Here is a 20,824-nt window from a genome sequence, read left to right on the forward strand (position 1 = left end):
CACGGATTATATTTAATTATACATACATGCATGTATATATATGTACATAAAAAAACGTGTATGCGCGCATATAGAGAACGAGTGGAAAATAAAGTGACGATATTATAAATATTCTACTAACAAATAAAATAACGTAGGAACGTGTTAGAATAGTTTGTTACAGATAACGACAGAGAGGAAAGATGAGCAACGTACATAAGAAGAAAATTTCGATGAGAAAGATAAATTTCACTTCGAAATTGGAGGACAATTTTCATTTCATTGTGATCGGCATGTTGGCAGTGTGGTTAGCTGGTTGTGTGGATAAAATTATAATCACGACCGCTATCGGCACTGCAATTATGACGTTCGCAAATTGGCGCCGAATGGAGAAAGCTCATTAACCATGATAAAAATTAATGTTTTTTCATAGAAAAACAAGAATTAGGAAGGATAATCCAATCATGCAAATTTAAAGAACATGTCCGATTTAAAGTATCTAATGATAATATTAGGAACAATATTTATACTAAAAAGAATTTTTAGCTTTGTATTCGTGATAATAATAATAATAATTATGATAATAATAATAATAATAATAATAATAATAATAATAATAATAATAATAATAATAATAATAATTATACTAATTATACTAATAATAATAATAATGTTAGTAATATTATATTTAACAATAATATAAATATGTTAGAAAGAGTAGTTAGAAATATGAATATATTTTCAATAATAAATGTTAATTGAATAAAAAATTCATAGTATTTAATATTTTATAATATTATTTTAAACATGTTAAAAAAAGAGGAATATATCTTAAATATTAAATGTTGATGATAATAAAAAATTATATTCAATATTTTATAACATTATATATATACAAACATACTATATATATATATATATATATATTATACACACACACACACACACACACACACACACACACACAAAGAGAGAGAGAGAGAGAGAGAGAGACAGAGAGGAATTCATTAGAAAAATAAATATGTCTTAAATATTAAATGTTGACGGTATCATATTCAATATTTTTTTGGAAAGCTTTGAATTTTGGAAGACGCATCTGATTTTCGTTTTCTTTCTTTTTCAGATCTGCCTACGTATCTTTCGGTGGATTATTAATGAGGCTGCAAGGTGACGCAAATAACTTACATGGTTTCGAGATTGATCAACATATGTACCTGCTCATGAAGAAACTTGCATTTTAAGTTATCTTTACAAATAGATCAAACTTACTGACGAAGATTTTTATCTTCTCATTCTTTGAAAAGATTTTACAATTTTTTATTGACTGAAATAAAATATACGTCAAAGATTGTTATTTACTCATTGTTTTTATTCCATTTTTTTTTGTTTTGCATTTTTAAGACATTTTCGCATTCGTAGGATCTTACATTGATAAGATTTGCTTTTTTTATTGATCGATAAAATTTCATCGATAAAACTTCATGTTCGGCTATTACAGATAATTTAGCATGAATTTAATTTTTATTTTTTATATACATTTTATATACATTTTATATACATTTTATATACTATAAAATTATATTCGATTTATTTTATTATATATATAATGTATATTATCTATATAAAAAATAAATCTTCATCGCAATTCAAAAATTAGTTAATTATTATTTAAATTGGATAACGTAAATATTTACGATCGTTTGAAAAGATCGATGCAATTTAAAACGACTGAATCAATTCAAATGACGAAATCATTTCTAAAGATTTAAGCAATACTAATATAGTCGAATTAAATTTATATTTAATATGAATAGATGATACAAAATGATTCACGCAATGAACGTACTAAAGCATTGTATGCTTTTAATAGTATTGGATTAGAACAACGTCATACTTTGAAACGTTTGGCATTTAAAATACATCGTGGCTATTTACACACTTAAATGTTTGGCAGTGAATACATCAATTTGTCAATAACGTACGTATGCGTTTCATGAATCAAAAATAGATCAAAATTAGAAAAAAAAAATAATGTCCATCTCATTTTATTAAATAATTATATACAAAGGAACACTTTTGTCTTAAAATTAAATGGTGATTTATCTCTATTAACCATAAAATATTGCTATTAAGATGAACTTTATAAAAAAAAAAAAAAAAAAAAAAAAAATTAAATAAAAATCGAATATTAAATAACATTTTGTAGATAACTAACATTCTCTCATGTTAATTCTCTATAATTCAAATTTTGTTTGAACGTCTATACAAAAATTATACAATGTAAAAATAACACAGTATTAATTATACGGTATTAATTGTACTATACTAAAAATAAAACTTATACATTAATAAAATATATACAAATAATGGATATGAAACAAAAATTGAATAAACATCAATAGAATGAAATAAAACATAATTGAAAAAAAAAAAAATAAATAAAATACAATTGAAAAAAAATTATACAATGACGTTGTTATAGAGAGTTAATTAAATTCATATTTATATTATTATTTATTAATTTTTTCGTTTCTTCGCACATAATTTTTAAACATATTAAATATAAATTATTTGAACGTTTCCATTGAATTCTTAAACATAGAACAGTAGACGTCGTTTCATCGTTGGAACAACATGCGAAGTAAAGATATTTTTACCTTGCGAAACGTTGGCATTGGAAAACGAAGGCGATAGCGTGTACGGTTCTCGAGCTTGCGTATAAATTTTGGACGTTCACCAAGTTCGCTCTAGCGGTGATTGTGATCGTCGTCGTCGTCGTCGTCGTCGTCGTCGTCGTCGTCGTTGTCGTTGTCGTTGTCGTCGTTGTCAACGACGCATGCTCGTCAAAAACAGTAAACGCCAGGGAGCGCTCACTACTAATAAACGTGCCACCAGAGCAACAAAAATAGGTGCTAGGCACCGCCATACATACATTACCATCTTAACATGGCAGTCATCTTTGGTAACGAGTTCTTACACGAGAAAACTTTGAAATCTGCACGCTACTTGCAATCTGTCAACCGAGTTGGTAAAGTTCCAGGCCACGTATCTAACAACCGTATCGGTCTTTCGAATTTTAGAGAAAATTTTCTTTAACTTAAACTCGTGTTTGAAAAGGAAAAATAAAACGTTATATATATATATATATATATATATATATATATATATGTTTGTTTTATTTTTAAATAATTATTATAGAAAATTTGATTAAATTGAAATATCGTAAGATTGAAATGTATATGACGTAAGAATAATAGTATCATAAAACAATTAAAAAGATGTGAGTCAGTATTTTTATTAATAACTTAATAGAAAAACAATCTCTTTTGAAATCGAATCAATCACTATTTTGGAGAACAAATGAAATGGCAGCAGTTGTTTATCTACTAAATTAATCGTAATGAGACAAATTGTAGATGAAAAGGAAATGAGAACTAATTTATGTAATTAAACTCGTACTATTCGTGACCTTGTAACTCGACGATAATTGAGCTGATGTTGCGCTACAGTATTACGATGTGTATACAAGAACGAGTCGTAAACCTAAGATGGCCGACAAATTAATCATTATGTAACGCAATGCGCCAAGATGGCCGTCACTTAATAAGGGTCCGATCCTAAATAGATTGGCCCAATGACACATAATTCGCTTTATCTACTCGCGGCATTGCGTTGCGTAATATCGGTGGACTCTCTACTACAAGAACAAATTGAACAAGGATAAAATAATCGATATCGTTATTATAGACCGATATTAGCGCCAGCTAATATTGTCACTCGATAACATTGCCAATCTATATATCGTCTCCATTTACTCGTCCAATAGTTTTAGGAGTAAATTTAAATTTCGTTAATCGTAATGTGAAAATTTATAATAAAATATATTTCATTAATGGTAATTATTAATGATTATTACTTGTAAACATTTATGTTGAATTTTTATATTTCTTTCATACGAGGTTAAGCTTAGTTGTTATAATAACTCGTAAACATTGATCAAACGATGTACAAACAGCTAACCCTTGTTTATCTGGACTCCAATCCAAGGCACTAATTGGTTGAGTTGAAAGAGAATTGTTTTGAAGTAGACTTACACTTCCAATAACACCTTGTTCTATACCATCCGCGTCAGTCTGCTTTCGTTTCTCTGGATAATTACTAAAAAATCAAAATACTTAGGCTACTCCAATATTTCAACAATAAACATTAAAAGAAAGAAAATTATGTGATTTTACATTCACACTTACTATTTCCAAAGACAAAGAGAACCATCTCCACCTCCAGTTGCAAATATTTCTCTATTTTGTGGTAAATGCTTGACCATCCATATTGTTGATTTATGTGCCTGAATAAGTCAGGACAAGTAATTAATTATATTTTATTTTACTCTTGAAAAATATTTTCTTACCTTTTCTATTAAATAAGCATAACCTTTCTTTGGATGGTGCGTTTTCAAATCAAATAAATAAAATTTAGCCTCAAGAGTAGTTGCGACTAATTTATTCATAGGAATATCCTTCCTATCATATTCGATACCACAAACACCATTCTTGACGTTACTCTCCCATCTAAGAGACATGGCTTTTAAATCAAACATTTTGATATCCCCGTTGTCATAGCCAGCTGCAACAGTTCTTTCTTCAGAGTTGTAAGAATTACCAAAGGAAACTGTCCAACAATCTCTACGACTCTCTCCTTCTTTAGGTTCCATTACAGCTACCGGTCGACTTTTTTGTCTTGGATCCCATACTTTAACGCTACCATCGCGTGATCCTGTTACTAACTCTGGTGCACCACAACCAATGCTATGACCAGCTACACCAGAAATAGCATTTATAATATCATCGTGAGCATTAGCTGTATAAAGTGGTATTGAAGGATCTTCGAGATTGTATATATTAAGTTTTCCCTGAAATAATAGTTAATTAAATAAATTGAAATTTTTAAATATATAGATAAATTATACAAAAGCAACGAATATTTAATTTGTATATATGTCTGAATCATAATTCAGATATTGTGGAACAATTTAAAAAACTCACATGTTACTACAATGAACTAGCAGTTCTATCAGATGTACCTTGAAATCACCAACTGCTAAGTGCCTGTCTCGTAAACTCGAAGCGTTAAATGTTCCACATTTAACTGGATTTGATCGTTCGATATCCTTAATATGTTTTAATTCTCCGCTTGATACTTCATAAATTTGTATAATTCCAGTACCACGAGGTCGAGAGCCCATAACCACAAACTTCGCACTACACGGAATCCATTTTGTGTCAAATAAGGAATAATCGACGGATTTTTCAATATGACAAATTATTTGTGGTTTTGATAATTTCTCCATAGCTTAATTTGTAACTTTATTTCTTGGTTATAGCTACGCAAAGATGACAGTTCATCTGAGAGTTAAAGTATCGATATAAACAAGAATAAACGCCATCTGTTGTCTGCGTTACGGATAAAGTAATTTCTCTCTCTCTCTCTCTTACTATTAGTATTAAGAAATATTTAATATTTATTAATATAAATAAAGACAAATAAAGAAAGTATTCAAAAATTTTTATTATTAAAAAATATAAAAGCTCTTTTCTTAAATATTACTGTTACACAGAAATATAAATCATCCAATCATATCATTACAATCTTTTCATTATTCTATTACTAATGTATGTGATATGTATATATATTTATAATCAATATATTAGTCAATAATTCATTTCTAAAAGTAACAATTCTTTATTAATATGAAATTATAAATAATTTAATTCATTCTTCTGTATCTGTATTATTTTCTACTTCCTCTTGGGTTTCTATAAAACCTGGTGATTCCAATTTCTTCTTAAACTTTTGTACATAATTCAAAAATCGTTTATCAAACTTATTCACCTAAATAATATATAAATAAAATTAATTTTATAATTGATCTTATTATGAAGAACAAGAAATATCATAATACATATTTTTCTAATAAATATTTTACAAATTATTATTATTATATAATTAAAACTTACCATTAATGAAACCTTCTCAATACCATCTTTTAAATCCTCTTGTGATAAATTGTCGTCTATTTGTATATCTAAATCCTTCAAACATTTAATGAGTACATCTTTGTCAATTTTACTATCTGAATTTAAAATTTCAGCCAGAATTGCAAAGGCCAAATTATTATGTACACAATATGTGTTCATGCTTTCAGATCCTTTACCTCTATTTCTAGTCAAATTCAAAATAAAAGCAGCTACATTGTAAGGATTAATTTCTTGAAGAGGACTAATCTCTGGTGCATTACATATGATCTTTAAAACTGGAAAGAATGCTTCTTCCAGCATTTCTTGATTAAAAGGTACATACATTATGAATTGATCAAAAAAGCTGCTAATACATTGGCAGAGATAAGTGTCATCTCTATTTGTTGGATTATAATACATAATTATTATACGAGCTAACAAAGTAGAACTGTTTATACGACGGTTTATTAATAATTTGCAAAGTCCCTCGGTTGCAATAGTTCTCAAATCTTGATTCTGTAATAATATTAAGAAAATTTATTATATTTCATTATACGATGAATAATGAAATTTCAATAAATAATATAAAACTAAATAGTATAAAAAATATATAGTATGAAATAATTCTGACCACATTATCCAATAATCCTATTAGAATTTTCATTATATCAGGACTTTGTACTTGACTATTGGACGATTGTCTGTAAACAGTAATATCTTCTTCTTCCATTTGATTGAATAACTTTACAGGTTTATTAGTTTTATTTAAAAGGCTACTATTGTCATCATTTTTCGAAATATCAAAAAATTCAAGTCCGTAATATAATAGAAGATCAAAAAGAGCTTTTAAAGTAATAATCCATATTTCTTGTTTTTCTTGTTCCAATGAAAATTGTAACAAAAATGTCAAAATATTTGTTCTAGCTAATTCCTTATCTAATATGCAAAATATTCCCAAAGCTTCTAATGCTAATATATGGACCCTGTCATCTGGATGCTAAACATAAATATGTTATTAATATAAGAAATAACACAGAAAATAATTTAAATTACATATGTACAGAATAAAGAACTTACATCTAAACTTGAAAGCGCTACATTTACAAGGCATCTAAGAGTAGGTGTTAACGTTTTTACAGATTTAACTCTCATCATAGCACACATGATAGTGAGACATTTAATCATCGTTTCAGAATCACTTTTCTCTTCTTCAATATCATCATCAACAATCATTTGATTAGGTTCTGATTGTTCATTTAATTTCATTAATTCTTGATTTATTTTATCTATTTGTTCCTTTCGATTCTCAGCTTTCAAATATTCTTTATTTTGTATAGCTTGATATTCTTCCTCTTTAAGTTCTAGTAATTGTACTCGTAATCTGGCTTTCTAAGAAACAAAAAAGTCAATACGATGATAATTATTAAACTAAATATAAAGAATAAATATAACTACATACTTGCATGTTATTTCGATGTTCTTGTTTTGGAGATATTTCTTTTATAACTTGTGTAGTAACTTTTATTGGCGTTCTGATTTTACTAATTGTATTTGATAAAAGATCTAGTCTTTTATTTACATCAGGTATCACATTCTCAAGGTGATTTACTATGCATTCAATTATTTCTTTAGAGCAATGGTCAGTCAATAGCACATTTAATATCAGTTCACTTAAATTATTTCTTCCTGCTTCATCTGACAAATCATATACTTTAATTATTTCAAAAAGCTGAAGAAGAATAAATTGGTGTGCTGTTTTTTCCAACATTTCATATGTTTCAGAAGAAATCATGATTAAAAACTCATTAATATATGCTGAGAAACTTGATAATTCAGGCAAAATTTTTTCTAATGCGTCTAAGGAAGATAAACTATGAAAATGCTTAGCTACACATCTCCAATACAAACAGTTCTCGCTTGTTAATTTATTAATTGGTATAAGTTTTGTAGTTTCATCGATTGGTATTTGACTGATTAATTTATCCAACTCAGTTTTTCTATCAAAACAAATAAAATATAATTAATCAAATTTAAATTAACATTTTACCTTTTGAAATAATTGATTAAATACTTACTTGAAGAGTACATTTAATGCTAAAATAGATACATTAGTTCCAATTTCTGCATCTAATGCATGAATCAAATCTATGTACTCTCCATTATAATAACGCAGCCATATTGGTAATAATACATTTTCAACACATTTGCGTACAATCTCAGCTCTATCTTTGAGTCCTTCATTTAACAATTGGATCCTTTGTTTGATTGTTAATGATCTTATTGTAATTTTACTGATAAAGTCATAAGCCATTTTTCGTACTATATCACTCACATCTCTAATTCTTTTTAAAGCGGCATGTAATGTTTTTTGATTTTTGGCCATACTACTCAATACTGCTTTACGAACTTCAACTTTTGGATCTTTGGATAAATGAAATATATACATCTTTATTACAGGACAATTTTCATCTGACGGATCTTGAAGCCTATGTAAAGCAAAAACAGCTTGGGCTCTAACTTTATGCGATTTATCCAGTAATCGATCCATCATATTAACAGTAATTTTGTCGCAAAGTGCATCATCAATGAAAGCATTTTCACCCATTGAATTTAATAACATATTTAAAAAATGACATATGCGAAATCTAACAGAAGAATCCTTTGCATTATGATGTGTTAATACAAATTCAAATAATTTTTCAAGAAATGGAGACATAGGTTCGCATGCTTCACCATTAGAAGATGTATAAGAACTAACTGCATATTTAGCAGCAAATTGAAGGGTATTATCAATGGATATATGATTTTGACTCATACTAAGAGGAATCTTCAAACAGGAGATAAATGCCTCCAAAAATAACTCTAGTTCATACTAAAACAAGAAAAGTATGTTAACTTTTATATAAACATATTATTCATTTAACAAAAATAAAATGTTATTTAGTATAAACAATCGTTACTTACTTGTTGACTGATATTCGTTAATCTTTTTATATACCGTTTATGGCAAGTTTTATTAACTTGAACATTATAAAAAATATCATTCATTATTTCTCTAAGTTTCGCACTCATATTTGAAAGTAATTTAATAAAATAAATATCTCTTTAAAATAATGGATTACAACGCATTACAACCGCCAAGTTGTTTTAAATATACTGCCAACTATGTGACATAAATATCAATTGGATTATTTAATATTTAATTTCTTCAATAATTGTAATTAGTTTTTTCACAGCATTTTTATCGTAGTAAAAATTTTTAATTAAATGAATTAATCGAAACGAATATCTTTATAATTTGTATGGATTTACAGAATTGTAAGACCACTTAATATTACATCGAAGAATACTCCATTCCGTTATGTTATTAATGTGTGAAGTTACAGGGATCTTGTACCAACAGTAAAATTCATATTACCAGAATATAATTCTATAAAATATAATTTGATTACAAAATAAAAACTATTTTATTTATTTGATATTTTTTTCTTTCTCAAACGTTTAAATTATTTATAAATTATTTAAAATATATCATGATCCATTGTTAATGAAATTTAATTATTATCTTTTTATATATGCATGTTAATGATGTAGTGATTAATATTTTTTTTTTATTTTCTCACAATTTTTCATAAGAGAGCTACGGAAATGACAAAAAGCGCCAAATACAACGAAGGATTTGTTTCACGTAGTAATTCACAAGGTTGAAACTCTTTTATTGTAAGATCTGTGGTTATTACTGGGTGAGGATATTATATTATATCGTGCGAAGGAGAGGAACGTTTGTATCATGTTTGACATATGGCACAAAAGATTTTATATTCTTTTGAATAAACTTAAAACATGAAGCAGATCTTATTTAAAAATAAATACTTGTGCAATAGCATTTAAGGTAGTTATATTATAATTTTATATAGAATTATCATATAGACAACTTATTTGTTAAAACTAACCTATAAAAACATCGAACAATTTCATTTTTGTTTTATTAAATTATATGTTCAGAACAATTTGTTTCAATAGATATTTATATTTTAACGTGAATAAATAATGTAACAAAATATAATACAATTTATATAAGTTGTTCTAAAAAATTTTTAAATTGAAGATAATGTAATGATTAATTTAATAAAAGATCAATTTTGTAAGTTTTAGAAATTTGTATTTATAAAAAAATATAAAAAATGAAGTTAATCTCAAAAAACGTTGACAAGGATGGGAAAGGGTAAGCAAATTATATTCATATATTATCATGTTTTAATTTTTATAGTTATAATATGTCTACTTTGCCATTATATATTGTTTTTAGGAGTGTAGGTCTTGTACCAGAAAATACCGAAGATATGTGGCATGCTTATAATATGATAGCTGAAGGAGATTTTGTCACTTGTTCGACTTTTAGGTAAAAATCATTAATTTTATAATATATACTTATATATATATATATATATATATATATATATATATATATATATAAATAAAATTACTTCAATAATATTGATCTTTTTATTTTATTTCTATTATCTTTAGAAAAGTACAAATGGAATCATCAACAGGAAGTTCTAGCAGTTATAAAGTAAGAACCACTCTCACAATATGCGTTGAAGGCGTTGACTTTGATACTCAAGCATGTGTCCTTAGACTCAAAGGTAGAAACGTTGTAGAAAATAAATATGTTAAGGTATTCATATTTTTAAATATTACAATTAATTTTATATATGCAACACACAATATAGATGAAATAATAGAATGTTTTTGTAGACTGGTCAATATCATACTTTGGACGTGGAGCAAAATCGAAAATTTACAATTACTAAAGAGAAATGGGATTCAATTACATTAGAAAGAGTGGATACTGCGTGCGATCCCACACAGGTATATAATAAATGTTATAAAATATTATAATATGATATTATATTGTAGTATAATGCGATAATATAATGTAATATCATAATATTGTTTTCATTTCAGAAAGCAGATGTTGCTGCTGTGGTAATGCAAGAAGGTATTGCACACATTTGTTTAATAACTTCTAATATGACAATAGTACGTGCAAAAATAGATCAAGTTATACCTAGGAAACGAAAAGGGAATGTTTCACAGCATGAAAAAGTAATAGTTCTAAGTAAAACACCAATTTTATTAATACATGATTCAATTTAAATGAAAAAAAAAAAAAGAAAAGAAAAAACTGATTAAAAAAATTGAAACTTGCTAGGGTCTGGTGAAATTTTATGAGAGCATTTTACAAGGCATTTTAAGACATATTAATTTTGACATTGTAAAATGTCTTATCTTGGCCAGTCCTGGATTTGTCAAAGATCAATTTATGGATTATATGGTTCAGCAGGCAATTAAATCGGATAATAAAACGATTTTAGAAAATAAAGGCAAATTTTTATTAATACACTCAAGTTCTGGTTTCAAACATTCATTGAAAGGTAATGTTTTAATTTATGTGTTTATATATAGACATTCCAATAGATAATAAAATTAAATCTCTTCATAATAATATTATTTATGGTTTGATTAGAGGTTCTGGCTGATCCTGCTGTAGTATCTCGAATTTCTGATACTAAAGCAGCAAGTGAAGTGAAAGCTTTAGAAACATTTTATTCAATATTACAAACAGATCCTGCCAGAGCTTTTTATGGTAAAAAGCATGTTGAAAAAGCTAATGAGGCTCAAGCAGTAGAAACATTACTTATATCGGATAAATTATTTCGGTAAGATATTTTAATAATATAAATTATTTAGATATATATATATATATATATATATATATATATATATATTCTATATAATTTTATATTTATGTTTTATAGATGTCAAAATATTGCACTAAGGAAAGAGTATGTTACAATAGTAGAAAGCGTCAAAGAATATAATGGAGATGTTAAAATATTTTCAAGTTTACACGTTTCCGGTGAACGTATGTATGATGATATTATAAAGCATATATTAATTATGAACTTTATATATAGAATGTGCGTAGATAGCGGTTAATAATTGTCACATTACATCACAATTCATAATTTAATATTATTTACAGAATTAGATCAACTTACTGGAATTGCAGCTATATTACGCTTTCCCATGCCAGAATTAGAAGATGAAAGCGACGGTGACGAGTCAGAAGAAGATGACTAATTAAGTTCTCGATATATATATATATATAATTCTGTACATATTTGTGCTATGCACAGTTAAAAATATCATATTAATAATAAAATTGAAAAAGATTCATCATTAATCTAGTTATTATTTTTACCTTTGCATAAGTTTAAATAGTTGCAAAATAATATAATTTTTATAATAATTATATACATTTCATTGAGAATTTTGCATTTAGATACATTTTGACGAAATTAAATTTTCACGAAAAAATTAAAATTGTACGACCCCATTACAGTAAATATTAAATATTAAAGAAATAATATAAAAATATTATATTTGAAAAAATATCTGTGTTTCCAGATACTATTCTTTTGATACAGTAATTCCCCTTTTTTTATATTTGATATGGTAATACTATTTTGCATAATTGTGAACACGAGATAAGATATTCCACCTTTTATACATGATGGGTATATTGTTACGAAGCATGGAGGAGTTAATTCAAATAATTCCTTTCATTTATAATTCTAAAGTCGAAGATTATACATGTATTCTATAACGTATAATATTGAGTAAAATTTTTAGAATACAATTAATTTTTCTTCGACTTAGATATTCTGCAATAGTTACGGCTTAAGGTTATGGGATATATCATATCCGTTTTAAAATTGCTAAAAAAGAAAAGAAAAAGGCAAAAAAAGATCATGGGGAATTTTATAGGAGATATTATAATATGGTATGTTTAATTTATATTATATTCATTATTCAAATATATTAAAAAAAGTTGTTTTAAAAATGTTGTATAAGTTATTGTCTTCATTATACACTGGTACTTGTATTATAAATATTAATACAAGTTTTTATTTTGTAGCATATTGCTGCTATTTTCAGTGAGTATTGTTTTTGGAACTACAGAGATTATAAAATATCTTACGAATAGTACCGAAGAGTTACTGCAAATGAATTCGTATAATTGGATCCTTCGATTGTGTTTCAACCTATTAGGCTATGCTACAATTTTATTCCCAGGTTATCTTATATACAAATATGTACAATATAGTAAATATATTCAGAGAAGTGGTAAGTAAAGCAAATAATTGTATTAATTTGTATATCGCATGATTACTTTATTATGTTATATTCTATTTATTTATATATAGATAAAAGCTGTATTCCAAGATTAGTTCACTCATGTTTTTTGGGACACAGTGAAACAGGTCTTTTAGACACATCTTCTTATACACCAACATCTACCAGTCAACGTACGTTTACTCAGGATTTCTTGCTACTTACATATTGTTTCCTTGGATTACAAATTAGTTATTTGACATGGGGTTACCTACAAGAGAAGATAATGACACAGGTATTTAAATTTATTTACTATTATGCAATATTCATATATATATATATTATAAAGTAAAACATTATATTATATAGGTTTATGAGGATGGCTTTGGTAATCAGGATCATTTTGAAGATTCACAATTTTTAGTATTTATAAATAGAATACTTGCATTTTTAATGTCTGCATTATATCTACTTATCCAAAAACAACCACAACATAAAGCACCACTTTATAAATATGTTTTTTGTTCATTATCAAACATTATGAGCAGTTGGTGTCAATATGAAGCTCTTAAATATGTTAGCTTTCCTACACAGGTAAATATAAATTTTTTTCAGTTTATAATATATAAAATATAGATTTTTTTCAAAAAATATATTTGATTTTCATTATTCCATAAAAATTCGTATTATCTGTAATAGAATTAATAAGTCAAGAATATATATTTTAGGTTTTAGCAAAGGCCTCTAAAATAATTCCTGTTATGATAATGGGAAAAATTATTTCACATACAACATACGAGTATTATGAATATGTTACAGCAATACTTATTTCTGTTGGAATGACTATGTTCATGTTAAATAGTTCTGACTATAAAAATGGTAATTAAATATAGATTTATTAATATTGTTCGATAGAAATATAGTATGCTATTAATATTTATGGAATTTCTAATAGAACTTTTTTTTTATTTTTAGATGGAGCTACCACTATTTCTGGTATTATCCTTTTAGGAAGTTACTTAGTATTAGACAGTTTTACAAGTACCTGGCAAAATGCACTTTTTGTAGAATATGGTACTACTAGTATACAAATGATGTGCGCGGTAAATATGTTTTCATGTTTATTGACCGTCACATCTCTTATACAACAATCAAGTTTTCCTTTCATATATTTTTTTATGAAAAAGGTAAGTAACAAACTCTACAAAGTAATTTTATTAAATTCTATCTACTAATGTAAATGAATTGATTAGTATCCTAGGTTTATAATGGATTGTTTACTTATTTCCATTTGTTCTGCAAGTGGACAATTATATATTTTTTATACAATTTCGAAATTTGGACCTATCACTTTTGTAATAATGATGACTATACGACAGGTAAAAATGTTAATGTTAATTAATTTAACATTATAATTATTGTTTATATAATTTATACTAAAAGTATTTATATATTTCTAGGGATTGGCTATATTATTGTCATGTTTAATATATCATCACGAAATTAAAATGATTGGTATACTTGGTATACTTCTTGTATTTGGTTCAGTATTCCTTCGAATTCATTGTAATAATGTAACTCGAGCGATTAAAAGACGCAGAACTGCAGCGAATTCTGTAAAAAATTAGATTATTTTAGTTACTATTACGTAGAATCTCATAATATGATTTAATTCTTTTTTATTGTGTGTGCCTGATTTTTAACAATACATTATTTTATATACTTGCACATCTTGCAATATTAGACATCTGTACCGTTATAAAATTTTTATAATCCTTATTTCCTGTTAATAACTTGTATACATTTTTATATGGACATTTAAAAACGCTTATTACAAATTAATGTATATAATATTTTTTATTTCAATTAATTAACCTGTAGTTTTAACACAGACGTTATTATCTTATATATTTAATGTACAAAATGTTGGCTATTATAATAACAAGGAAGGCACATTGCCGTGTTATTTATTTAAAAAATATTTATTTTAATATAAGTATATATACATAGAAACTTATGTAAATGTTCAATTGGAAATAACATTAAAAATAATTTGCATTAAGATATTGTAACTATACTTTTCATATTTATGAAAATTTTAATTAAATTTTAATATTAAAGATAAGTACACATGGCAGCAGTTGTGATTTTTTTTCATTGTTATTATTATTCAAGAATTAAAATAGATTGTTGTTAGTTTTACTACAATATGCCTTATATTGTCAAAAAAAATTGTTAACAATATGTGTGTAGGTTCACGATTAAAAGAGATATTAACATAAAAGCAATATTTAATTAACTTTCTTTTTGTATAGAAGATAATTTTAATTCAGTAAAAAATATTATGATAGATTTAATAATGTTTTGAGAAAAAGAAACTATAATATATTAATATTATCATAATGAAACTATATTATATATAAATACATAATGACTTTTCATACTAATTTTTGATGTTGTTTCTAAATATTTTGAATAATCATAAAATTTATGTTAATAGTTACTTTGTATAGACATAATATTATTTTACATTATATTAGCATTTTACATAAAAATATATAAGTAAAATATCGATGATACTACTATAAATATATTAATATATTCAGACAGGTAGTATTTAGAATAAGACAATACTGTGTTTTTGAAATATTTTCTGTAGTTAAGTGAGAAATGCAGTTTTTATTAATACTACCTTTAGTATCCTTTTTTTGGAATCATATATAAAAATAATTTATATACTATCTACATTGTTAATTGTTTTATCTATAAAAGAGCCTTTTAATAATAAGAATTAAACAATGTAAAAGATTGTTTATAGAAATCTTCGCGTATAACTATATGGAGCAAAGGATCTAATTTAATCTATAGTAAATCATTGACATTCAGAGTGTTTTGTTAAACACAATTTTGTTCCTTCTTAAGAAATATGAGGTCATTTAAAACTAAATATGGAAGTAAGTGCAAAATATGATGAAGTTCTTTTGACGTGCAACATGCTAATGTTTCAAAACCAATATACATGGATCATTCTTTAGGAGATGGAGGACGATAAATAGCTATAAGGTACATGACCGAGATAATAAGCTCCAATGCTAAAATGACTAATTGTATGCTACAAAGGATCACTTCTAATTTAAGCACATAATTTTGCCAAAATAAGAAATATAAAGTTGCTAAAGAGCTAGGAAACGTTAAGAAAATCCCAATGAGAATGGGTAGGCCACGTTCTGTTAAATTTCCTTTCCTTCCTAGATAGATTCTGGCACCCTCCGTCACTATAAGGAAGAATAAGAGCGCAAACTCTGTTAGTGTAGTACTTGTGCCCGGAGATGGTAAATTAGCAGCCTTGAAGAGTCCCATGCCCAACTCGCACACAGCAAACATACCAAAATAAAAGGAATTCAAGTACATAAGAATTTCATATGTCAAGGAAGAATTCACTACTGTAGGCATTCTAAAGGGGTTTTCCTTGGTAGGGATACCCAAATGATCGTTCTACAAGGTATCAATCTTCGTTCATTTATTTTATATTTTATTGCAGTAGAAAGAATAACTTGGTTAAGAATAACTTGTCACTTTCTCTGCATCCTGAACGTGTATCTTTAGAACTAGAAATTGATTAATTTCTCTTTATATCGAGAATTATCAAACCGTAAGGTTTTATAATTTTTCTAGTTTTCTTTTTATTAATCACTTGCGGGATCGCGAAAATGAGGAATGACACGTTACATTTGTATAACTTTATGTACACCTCCTTTTTATTCCTCGCGTCTAGCACTGCTTTATTTTTAACCGTTAAACCTCGCATACAATATTGCCATAATCGTGGAAAGAAACATTATTCAGATATCTACATAATATTTATAAAAACAACAATTCTTTTATTTTTTATAAACAGTTCAATGAGCAAATAACAAGCGTGAGATTAATCCTGATATTTTGTCAAACATGTATATATATATATATATGTTTTATATTCATTTTTAACAATTATTCAAGTAAAATTCCACACAAAATCCCTAGATTAAATATTTTTCATAGAATATCAATAAATTTCTTAATCGTATTTTATTTAAAACGATGTTAACAATAAATAATAATAAGATTAGTACTTACCTCGTTTGTATATTTTTCTTTTTTTTTCTTTAATTATTTACAGGACACGTCGGAATGTAACACCCTGAACGAATAACTCTTAACGACATCAAGCTATAACGGAAACGACCAATTACATTCATCCTTTTCATGAAAAACCGTAATATTAAATGTACATCAGGTAGAAAATTTATTATTTAAAATTATGTTGAAAAATGTTCGATAAATTTTTTTTTGTTTTTCTGAAATATAATTTTTTAATCGAAGATCTAGGAATATTAATGTACAATAATTTATTGTATGTTTATTATTTGTAGGTAAATCGATGTGATCGATAGTTGAATGTCGGAAATATGTAGGTGCCATTTTTATGATATGTATGTAAGTCGTATTAAATTTTTTCGTATAAATCGTATAAAATATAATAAATAAACTATACCTCATGCGATTCTTATTTTGATATATATACATATATATATATATATGTATATATATAACAGTAAATAATAAAACGATAAAGATTTCACAAAAAAAAAAATGATACGATAACACGATTTTCGTGATAATTCGTGATGTTATCATGGATTCGAATAAGATTATCGAGTTGACGAAATTAAGAGTCGTAATATTTTATGAGAAATAAAATAAACGTACAAGGATGTTTAAGATTTGCACAAAAATTGAAAGAATTTTAAATGTTTGGAGATTTTCAAGATATCAAAATGGTGGATATGCGGGTAGGAAATTAAAATACGATATACGAAAGGAGAATCTATGTCATTCGACGTTAAACCGGCTCGGTAAGGTAAACCCTATTAAGAGGACGGTTTTCAATGTGATCTTTACCATCTCCCACGAGTCGAATGTCAGAAATAAGGAAAGATATTTTCGTCCGCTCGTAAAAGTCGAAGAGAACGGGGGTTTCTTTAGCGGTATAGTCGAAGCAATTTTGATAATCGCAAGGCTCGTGGTCATAACGCTTGCCGCCATTATCTTGGCCACGGCTTTTTTAATAATACGACTGACAAACTCTGAAGTTTTTCCGGGTATCCTGCGAAGAGGTAATTTCGATTTAACCGCACTCCACGAACTTTTTTATTCATCATTTCATTTTATTTTATTTTATTTTATCTTTTATTATTTTCTTTTTTTTTTGTAAATTTATAAAATATTATATGCGTCTTTTTGAATGTATAATATATTGAATATACATATACATATATATATAATATATTATTAATGTAGCACGTATATTTATGTATTATTATAACATTTATATATTATTTATATAATATGTATATGTATATATATATATATATATATATATATATATATGTATATAATATTGAATCAGTAATTATATTCCTGGGTCCAACTTTTATCAAATTTGGTCAATGGATGTCGACAAGAAAGGATCTATTTCCTGAAAATATTTGTAATTCTTTAACTCAGTTACAACGCAATTCATCATGTCATTCATGGTTATATACAAAAAATTTATTCAAAGCAACGTATGGACCAAATTGGAGAGACGTTTTTGTCAAATTCGAGGACGAAATACCTATCGGTTCGGGATGTTGTGCCCAGGTACAGAGGTAAAACATTTCTTCTAACCATAGGTTTCCTCTCTCTCTCTTTCTCTTTCTCTTTCTCTCTCTCTCTCTCTCTCTCTCTCCCTCTCCCCTCTCACTCTTTTTCTTATCGTTATCACTGTTCATTCTTTATTTAATTCAATGAGAGAAACGTTTGATTTTAAATTTGTACATCTTCTATTTACTATTAGATTCTATTTGATACAATCTAAATAACATTTGTCTTATGAATCAATTCCTTATCGATTCACAGGTTTACAAGGCGTGGGTCGATCTTAACGTTCATGCAGGAAGGATACAAGAGTCCCGACTATCGTGTTTCGTCGAAAGTAAGCTAGAAAGTGATCTTCTCGAATAACGTGTTGGTAATACTAACGCGAACGATTTTGCGGGAATCGAGAATGTATGTTCGATGTGGAAAATATAGATGTGTTTGATATTACCATTTTGCAGTTATCGAATATTTAAATATGGGACATTTCTTCACCATATTGGGTAAGAAAGAAACCGAAATAGAGAAAGATAGATAGAGTGAGAGAGAGAGAGAGAGAGAGAGAGAGAGAGAGAGAGAGAGAGAGAGAGAGAGAGAGAGAGAGAGAGAGGGAGAGAGAGAAGGAGAGAGGGAGAGAGAAGGAGAGAGAGAGAGAGAGAGAGAGAGAGAGAGGGAGAGAGAGAAAGATGAAACGTTTCGTGTAACATTTTGCAATAATAATCGTAGAGAAAATATTTACTACTGACGAGTACGAAAAGATCGATCAAATTGATAGAAAATTGCAGCCAGTTGCCGTTAAAGTCCTTCATCCCGGCATAAAAAATCAAATAAAGTATGAGAATGCTTTCTTTCGTCGTTATTTCTTTTTTTTGTTTTACAAATACATACGTATACATGTAGTTTTTTTTTTTTTATTATTTTCTTTTTCATCTTTTTTTTTGCAGGAGAGACTTGAAAATAATGCGAATCTTTAGTAAACTCGCCACGTACGTCGTTCCGGAGTTACATTGGCTGAGTCTAACCGATTGTATCGACGAATTTTCATTAATTATGGAACAGCAAGTAAATCGTTGGCATTGTATTTTTCTTTTTTTCTTTTTTTCTCATGAAGATTATAATCTGTGTACTTTCTTAACGAAGGTCGACATGAGATTAGAAGCTGATAATTTGATAAGGTTTACAAATAATTTTATAAAAACGGAAAAAATCGTTTTTCCACATCCTTATATGGAATTTACACGCAACCAAATATTGGTAGAAACTTTTCACGAAGGCTCACCAATATCCGATTATCTCGATTACGAGGATAACAAAGTGCAACATAAATTGGCGAAGCTCGGTATCACGATGATTCTTAAAATGGTTAGTGAAATATATATATATATATATATATATATATATATATATATATATATATATATACATATAAATGCACGCACATTTGAAGATCGTTCCTTGAAATAATTTCTTACGAATAAAGAGATTGTCCGCCGCAGGTATTCAGCGATAATTTTATACATTGCGATCTCCACCCGGGTAACATTTTGGTTCAGGAAGTAAAGAAACCGAAATCAACATTTCTCGATCCTTTTTTGAGCGTCATTAGCTCTGATTATACGGAGAATGATCCAAGACTGGTAATACTCGACTGTGGTTTGGTGGTATCCTTGAATAATCGTTGTCGAAAACATCTTCGTGATATCTTTCGATCAGTATTGATGGGAAATGTATGTTTTTGTGAATTTTTATCGAAAATAATATTTTAAGATTAACAGATATAAAATAATCAACGAGTTTATATGACAGAATTAATCGTTTTATCATAACAATTTTTATGTGATAAACAATGTTAATACAAAATATACAAGTATTATAAAATAAACAAAACGATCTGAAATGATCGAAAAATATTTCGTAATATGTTTTAATAATATGTTCTACTTATATTTCATTATAGGGTGAACTCG

At 27.0% G+C, this 20,824-nt stretch overlaps 7 protein-coding genes across 12 annotated transcripts in view; 4 read left to right on the forward strand and 3 right to left on the reverse strand.

Moving 5' to 3' along the window:
• Positions 1–1,337, forward strand: part of LOC124429513 (DNA-directed RNA polymerases I, II, and III subunit RPABC3) — a 68,050-nt gene extending 66,713 nt beyond the window's left edge. For all 5 annotated transcript variants that reach the window (XR_006943474.1, XM_046974878.1, XM_046974881.1 and 2 more), the window contains one exon: positions 1,103–1,337. Coding sequence is in view for 4 of the 5 variants with exons in the window: in XM_046974878.1 (XP_046830834.1) it covers positions 1,103–1,220 (118 nt within the window). In the remaining variant the exon portion in view is untranslated. The remainder of the gene's footprint in view (positions 1–1,102) is intronic.
• A 1,918-nt stretch (positions 1,338–3,255) lies between these two features.
• On the reverse strand, positions 3,256–5,481 carry LOC124429414 (dynein axonemal assembly factor 10). Its single transcript, XM_046974667.1, has 4 exons — positions 5,060–5,481; positions 4,388–4,888; positions 4,227–4,324; positions 3,256–4,137 (listed from the first exon to the last, which is right to left on the reverse strand). The coding sequence occupies exons 1-4, from the start codon at positions 5,324–5,326 to the stop codon at positions 3,930–3,932; spliced, it is 1,074 nt and encodes a 357-aa protein (XP_046830623.1). The 5' UTR covers positions 5,327–5,481; the 3' UTR covers positions 3,256–3,929.
• Positions 5,482–5,694: 213 nt separating this feature from the next.
• Positions 5,695–9,373, reverse strand: LOC124429413 (condensin complex subunit 3). The gene is made up of 7 exons (XM_046974666.1): positions 8,958–9,373; positions 8,069–8,865; positions 7,453–7,990; positions 7,071–7,382; positions 6,625–6,990; positions 5,994–6,509; positions 5,695–5,868 (listed from the first exon to the last, which is right to left on the reverse strand). Exons 1-7 carry the CDS (start codon positions 9,063–9,065, stop codon positions 5,749–5,751), a joined length of 2,757 nt encoding a protein of 918 aa, XP_046830622.1. The 5' UTR covers positions 9,066–9,373; the 3' UTR covers positions 5,695–5,748.
• Positions 9,374–9,680: 307 nt separating this feature from the next.
• LOC124429311 (protein pelota) lies at positions 9,681–12,246 on the forward strand. Of its 2 annotated transcripts, none has more exons than XM_046974430.1 (10): positions 9,681–9,885; positions 10,149–10,218; positions 10,303–10,395; positions 10,524–10,674; positions 10,755–10,868; positions 10,965–11,105; positions 11,212–11,434; positions 11,527–11,719; positions 11,819–11,925; positions 12,046–12,246. In XM_046974430.1, exons 2-10 carry the CDS (start codon positions 10,178–10,180, stop codon positions 12,141–12,143), a joined length of 1,161 nt encoding a protein of 386 aa, XP_046830386.1. In that variant the 5' UTR covers positions 9,681–9,885; positions 10,149–10,177; the 3' UTR covers positions 12,144–12,246. The 2 variants fall into 2 exon arrangements, with proteins under 2 accessions (XP_046830386.1, XP_046830385.1); XM_046974429.1 differs by having other exon boundaries at positions 9,683–9,885; positions 10,143–10,218.
• A 299-nt stretch (positions 12,247–12,545) lies between these two features.
• LOC124429611 (adenosine 3'-phospho 5'-phosphosulfate transporter 1) lies at positions 12,546–15,059 on the forward strand. Its single transcript, XM_046975117.1, has 8 exons — positions 12,546–12,846; positions 12,982–13,190; positions 13,271–13,473; positions 13,548–13,772; positions 13,907–14,057; positions 14,154–14,365; positions 14,432–14,557; positions 14,639–15,059. Exons 1-8 carry the CDS (start codon positions 12,752–12,754, stop codon positions 14,804–14,806), a joined length of 1,389 nt encoding a protein of 462 aa, XP_046831073.1. The 5' UTR covers positions 12,546–12,751; the 3' UTR covers positions 14,807–15,059.
• Positions 15,060–15,685: 626 nt separating this feature from the next.
• LOC124429613 (transmembrane protein 216-like) lies at positions 15,686–17,251 on the reverse strand. The gene has a single exon (XM_046975121.1). It carries the CDS (start codon positions 16,629–16,631, stop codon positions 16,203–16,205), a length of 429 nt encoding a protein of 142 aa, XP_046831077.1. The 5' UTR covers positions 16,632–17,251; the 3' UTR covers positions 15,686–16,202.
• On the forward strand, positions 16,545–20,662 carry LOC124429610 (uncharacterized aarF domain-containing protein kinase 2-like). The gene is made up of 10 exons (XM_046975116.1): positions 16,545–16,680; positions 17,338–17,454; positions 17,591–18,334; positions 18,628–18,860; positions 19,119–19,194; positions 19,319–19,360; positions 19,584–19,689; positions 19,802–19,919; positions 19,998–20,219; positions 20,354–20,662. The coding sequence occupies exons 3-10, from the start codon at positions 17,932–17,934 to the stop codon at positions 20,621–20,623; spliced, it is 1,470 nt and encodes a 489-aa protein (XP_046831072.1). The 5' UTR covers positions 16,545–16,680; positions 17,338–17,454; positions 17,591–17,931; the 3' UTR covers positions 20,624–20,662.
• The last annotated feature ends 162 nt before the right edge of the window (positions 20,663–20,824 follow it).

This window comes from Vespa crabro, chromosome 15 (genome assembly GCF_910589235.1).
Source record: "Vespa crabro chromosome 15, iyVesCrab1.2, whole genome shotgun sequence".
In the NCBI taxonomy this organism is placed as follows: Eukaryota; Metazoa; Arthropoda; class Insecta; order Hymenoptera; family Vespidae; genus Vespa; species Vespa crabro.

Excerpts from the sequence above, each read along its gene's own strand:
- LOC124429610 (XM_046975116.1), top strand. The coding sequence starts at position 17,932 with ATGTTTAAGATTTGCACAAAAATTGAAAGAATTTTAAATGTTTGGAGA. Across the intron at positions 19,920-19,997 it reads CATTAATTATGGAACAGCAA|GTCGACATGAGATTAGAAGC; the intron begins GTAAATCGTTGG and ends TTCTTAACGAAG. Across the intron at positions 20,220-20,353 it reads TCACGATGATTCTTAAAATG|GTATTCAGCGATAATTTTAT; the intron begins GTTAGTGAAATA and ends TGTCCGCCGCAG.
- LOC124429613 (XM_046975121.1), bottom strand. The coding sequence starts at position 16,631 with ATGCCTACAGTAGTGAATTCTTCCTTGACATATGAAATTCTTATGTAC.
- LOC124429311 (XM_046974430.1), top strand. The coding sequence starts at position 10,178 with ATGAAGTTAATCTCAAAAAACGTTGACAAGGATGGGAAAGG. Across the intron at positions 10,396-10,523 it reads GTCACTTGTTCGACTTTTAG|AAAAGTACAAATGGAATCAT; the intron begins GTAAAAATCATT and ends TATTATCTTTAG. Across the intron at positions 11,720-11,818 it reads ATATCGGATAAATTATTTCG|ATGTCAAAATATTGCACTAA; the intron begins GTAAGATATTTT and ends TATGTTTTATAG.
- LOC124429414 (XM_046974667.1), bottom strand. The coding sequence starts at position 5,326 with ATGGAGAAATTATCAAAACCACAAATAATTTGTCATATTGAAAAATCC. Across the intron at positions 4,889-5,059 it reads TAGCAGTTGGTGATTTCAAG|GGAAAACTTAATATATACAA; the intron begins GTACATCTGATA and ends CTATTATTTCAG. Across the intron at positions 4,325-4,387 it reads ATGCTTATTTAATAGAAAAG|GCACATAAATCAACAATATG; the intron begins GTAAGAAAATAT and ends TGACTTATTCAG.
- LOC124429611 (XM_046975117.1), top strand. The coding sequence starts at position 12,752 with ATGGGATATATCATATCCGTTTTAAAATTGCTAAAAAAGAAAAGAAAA. Across the intron at positions 13,191-13,270 it reads TAAATATATTCAGAGAAGTG|ATAAAAGCTGTATTCCAAGA; the intron begins GTAAGTAAAGCA and ends ATTTATATATAG. Across the intron at positions 13,474-13,547 it reads AAGAGAAGATAATGACACAG|GTTTATGAGGATGGCTTTGG; the intron begins GTATTTAAATTT and ends TATATTATATAG.
- LOC124429413 (XM_046974666.1), bottom strand. The coding sequence starts at position 9,065 with ATGAGTGCGAAACTTAGAGAAATAATGAATGATATTTTTTATAATGTT. Across the intron at positions 7,383-7,452 it reads AACATCGAAATAACATGCAA|AAAGCCAGATTACGAGTACA; the intron begins GTATGTAGTTAT and ends TTTGTTTCTTAG. Across the intron at positions 6,991-7,070 it reads TAGCGCTTTCAAGTTTAGAT|CATCCAGATGACAGGGTCCA; the intron begins GTAAGTTCTTTA and ends ATTTATGTTTAG.